Source organism: Morone saxatilis, unplaced genomic scaffold, assembly GCF_004916995.1.
Source record: "Morone saxatilis isolate NCDOM2014 unplaced genomic scaffold, NCSU_SB_2.0 Contig3, whole genome shotgun sequence".
Taxonomy (NCBI): domain Eukaryota; kingdom Metazoa; phylum Chordata; class Actinopteri; family Moronidae; genus Morone; species Morone saxatilis.
In genome coordinates, this window is record NW_023339873.1 from 20,484,120 (window position 1) to 20,488,751 (window position 4,632).

The 4,632-nt window shown below is 40.7% G+C and overlaps 1 protein-coding gene across 2 annotated transcripts in view; it reads left to right on the forward strand.

Moving 5' to 3' along the window:
* Positions 1-890, forward strand: part of fosl2 (FOS like 2, AP-1 transcription factor subunit) — a 7,127-nt gene extending 6,237 nt beyond the window's left edge. The window contains exon 5 of one of the 2 annotated variants that reach the window (XM_035674365.1): positions 4-890. In XM_035674365.1, the coding sequence (XP_035530258.1) occupies positions 4-215 (212 nt within the window). In that variant the 3' untranslated portion in view covers positions 216-890. The remainder of the gene's footprint in view (positions 1-3) is intronic. The other variant, XM_035674364.1, reaches the window with a different exon arrangement.
* Positions 891-4,632: the final 3,742 nt, after the last annotated feature.

Here is a 4,632-nt window from a genome sequence, read left to right on the forward strand (position 1 = left end):
CAGATGGAGACAGCCTGAACACACCAGTGGTGGCAGCGTCCACCCCGGCCGCCACACCCAACGCCCCAAGCCTCATATTCACCTACCCGAACATGCTGGAGCCCGACAGCCCCTCACCCTCCTCCGAGTCCTGCTCCAAGGCCCACCGGCGCAGCAGCAGCAGCGGCGACCAATCCTCAGACTCCCTCAACTCGCCCACCCTCCTGGCCCTCTGAGCGAGGGCTCGGCTCGGCGCAGCTGAGAAACAAACACTGTGGCTGAAGGCAAGCATGAGGATCAACTGCGCCCCCCCCTCCAGTGTCTTTTAAAGACCCAAGAGCACATTCAACAGTCCAGACCAAGCTGACCATGTGAGCCGTTTCCCCGTTCACGGGGAGACCCACAAGGGCTACGCCATGTGTTTCTTCTTGTACTGCTTCAGTGTAAAACATTTTTTATTTGTAAAAGTGTGTGCACCAATCCTACGAAGTGTCATCCCTTCGCCATTTCAACTCCAGAGTGTCAACTTGTTTACTGAGCAGACAATTGTGAAGAAAAACATGCCTAAATCTGGCAATTGTGAGTTGATGTGACTAAACTAGAGAGCGCGTTCTTAATATATTTTTTTGAAAATGTTTAAAAAGCCATGTGGCCGACACTTGCACTCCGCCAAGACGAATCAATAAATCACTAAACGAGGTCAGCATTCTACTGGAATATCTGAGGAGAGAAAGAGACAATGAGCAAAGACTTCCTCTCATCGTTTTTTCCATTTAGATTTGTCCTTTCGTATCTTGGACCTTGATTCAGGAATCGCTACTTAGAGTGTGTACACATTTCTAACGCTATCTCCATCTCTTCAATTGTATTTATGGCCTGTGCTGATTAAATTTTACAAAGTGTTTTGTTGAGACATTGTCCTCTCCTTAATCTGCCTGTAGAAAAGCAAAATAGTCACCCACTGGGCGACCAAAGCACTCCTCAGTGTTGCAAAGGATACGAGCCAACTTTCAATCAATTTCCTCAATACTCTATACCTTCTATTTTGCCATAGTGGCTTGACTTTACAGTAGTATTGGTGTGCTTTTCCTCAGTGATTCTGTACCTGAACTTTACAACATGTTTATGACAAAGTGTATGTGATTTACATTGATGTCAGGGATATCTCTCATGTGTAGTAGAACCCCATCGTGAAGAACGTTGCAGGACTGCAGGCTGTCGTATGGTCTAGCCAGAGTGTTGTAGGTGGTACTATAATGTAGAGGGACGATGAACGTCTTCGCTTCATTGTGTCAACGTCAAGAGCAGTTTGTCTTTTCACTCGGACAATCTCAAAGACGACATCAAAGTTTGACAAAACCCCTCCTCCACTGGATTCCGTGCGTCTCTCTTTGTTTCCTACATTCTCTAAATAAAGGTCTAACCTTTTTCAACACTGCCTCTCATGGCAGGTCAGGTTTCAAAAAGCCAAAAAGGTTTGTATGACACATGTAATCCTGTAATTCGTCCATCTTTGTCTAAAAGGAGGGATTTTTGCTCAAATTCGAAAAAGCCACTGTGGTCTAGACTGTCGCCAGCTGCCAATGATGTCAACCCTGTTTATACTGTGTTTGTAAATCTGTCACTTTTAGTAAAGAAATGATGTTTAAATTGAACTCAGATGTGCTGATTTATGGGTGTATGAACATATGCCAATGCCGAGGTACTCAGTGGGAACTTAGTGGAAGCCTTGTTGGCTTTAAACAAGGGCCAGACACTGTTCACTCTTTGATAATAAGGAAGGGACAAGAAGACTCTCTCTACAGCTGGCCTGAGATGAAAGAGGGGACACCTTGAGAAAATGTAATATTTCTGAAGTTCTATGAAGCACTTCTTTTTCATTATTTTTATGTGTGTATCTTAAAGGGATGAGGGGTTTTCAATACTGTGCACTGAGAAGGACACAACGGCGATATTTTTTGTTTACTTCAAACATTCCTAATGAGAATAATGTCAGGGGTCTAAGGGGGGCGGGGGGTGTCAACTTTGCTCAAACCCTTTTGTTATCGGAGGAATAAGAGTTGTGGTTGGAAGACTTTTGTTGCGCTGGATGCAGAAAAACGGACTTTGCAATTTAATACAAGCTGCTGCTACTTTGAAAAGAACATGTCGGCTGTTTATCGTGATGATGTTAGGTTTAACATCATGTGGATGCGACGGGCAATATTTGAATCCTGTATGACAACTTAAAGGGGTGAAATGATAACCAAAAACATTTTTGTGGGCGAGTCTGATGTGTCTGTATGTTCAAATATTCTGGAGCCCCTCGACACACATAGGAAAGCCATTGACTGTAGATCTTCTGTACATGTCATCTACTGTCTGTCGCCTGTTTTCAACTACTATTACTTCTTTTCCAAATGCTTTAACTGTTTAAAATGATTCAAAATTAATAAAAAAAACAGCAATATGTATAGCAGTGTTTGTTAATTTAAATGAATAATAATAAAAACAATCATTTTCAACCTGAAATTGTCCTATTTCGTTCATGGGAAGGCACTTAATTCCAAAGGGATGGGACTCAATTTAGACCAGTCTATCACCACCCTATTTATTTATCATTTTGATCATTGCAAAATATGTGAGACTGGTTTTGACTCGGCTGGTGGAATTGAAAGGTGACAAGTTGAAGGCCAAAACGTAGCTGGCAAAAAACAAAGAGAAAGGAAAGAGCTACCACAAAACAAACTATTATGTCATAAGTCCTTCAGGAGCCTATAATTGCTTCTTTAATTCTTCTCAGAGCAATGACACAGAACACTAATACTGCCATCAATGTAAATAACTTGAAATTAAATTGTTGTAAGAAGTATCATCCTCTATATGTCATATAGTGGCAAATACACCTCAGTTCCTCAGAATACACTTTGAGAAGGCAGCCTGAATTCTTTTACTGTAAGGCTGATTTTAAACCACTAGAGGACAGTTGTCTTTAATCTACACCCAGCTGCCACTTTATTGGTACCTCTAGCTAAAACTAATGCAGTGTAATACAACAGCACAGCAATAAAAACCTACCTTTATAAAGGTTATAATAATTCAAAAAGTTGCTGATTCACTTGTATAATCATTTTGTAGGGATGTAATTATGGTGCTGTTAAACTGCTTTACATTATACAGAGAGATCTGTTATTACACCCATCGCAATGTAAATGAAGCTAGGTTTTATTGCAGGATTAAACTACATTTGTTTTAGGTAGGCACACCAAATTGGCAGCTGGGTGTATATTCAGTGTTTCCAATTATAGTCATTTTATGATGGTACTTTGTCCAGTTAAATGCAGCATTTTACCTTTCTTATGCAGCAACGGTTAATTAGAATAAAACCTGAACATTAAATAATTTCAATACTTCACTCACAAATACAGTGTGTAGTAGTATATGTAATTCTCCAGGCTCATGTTCCTTCATTGAAAAACTGAACTACCAGGTCTGTCAAAACTTTTGGATGCACTAGACATTAATGAGTAGAGGACAGTACTGTCCTTATACAGACTAAGTTGTATCAGCTGCAATAAAGCCACACAACTGGAAAATTCATATTTTATCTAATTGACAGTAAATTAATTTTAATGCAACATCCCTGTGCTATCACTGTGAATGTTTTGTCCATCCCCATTAAGCTGGAGTAGACATAATATTAGAATCACTGCTGTATAGTTTAATAACATATTTAAATTTTGTTTTACTTTGAAAGTGGAAGCTGGAAGTGTTTAAGCATATTACTGTGTATGTCTAAGCTTGTGAATTATGGGTGTTTACTGCCCTCAAATGGTCACAATGGGGAATTACAACACTAGGATTAAAGGGATAGTTCAGTTTTTTTTATGAGGTTGTATGAGGTCCATATTCAGTGTGTTACCTGCACCAGACAGAGGTCAGCACTCCTCGGGTTTGGAGACGCAGACAGGAGTCCCGGCACGGAAGCACAGTAATGCACTGCTGTGGACAGGGGCAGCAGAAAAAAATATTTTAGCAACATGGAAAAGGCCCACCTCAAAATAAGCAGTATCAGTTTAGGTGCATGCTATATTTAGAATATTTTCACCACTTGACTTTCCGGTCAGACAACCCTTTCCGACGGGACACTGAAGCCACTATATTGCTCTCTTTAAAGCCACCAAACTCTTTGACGAAAACAGTAATTGTTCCTCGCAGAACCCGCGAGTTGCTGATCTACCACTGCCTTGATTGGTTAGGTTGTTTGTGTTATTGTGTGATTTGGCGTTTTAACACAGTACAATTCCGGAGTCTCCTTTGTTCTGTGAAGGAAAATTACTGTTATTATCAAAGGAGTCTGGTGGCTGTGACGTAAGCATAGATGGATATCGCAGCTTCAGTTTCCCGTCGCAAAGGGCTGTCTGAGGGCAATATAAAGCCGTGGTTCAGCCTTGAAACAACATTTCTTTTGCATTAAAGAAGTCTGATGCTTTTTGTCAAATGATACAACTGAAAGTAGCCTCTCTCTGAGGTTGGACATCCAGTGTAGAACACATGCTGCTGACTACGTACGACTAACGTGCTGTGTGATTTATGAACATAAATGAATGGACCATTCCATTTAGGCCAACAGAGTCAGGGTGCTGCTATTGTGCATGTTTGTAATTAAATGTA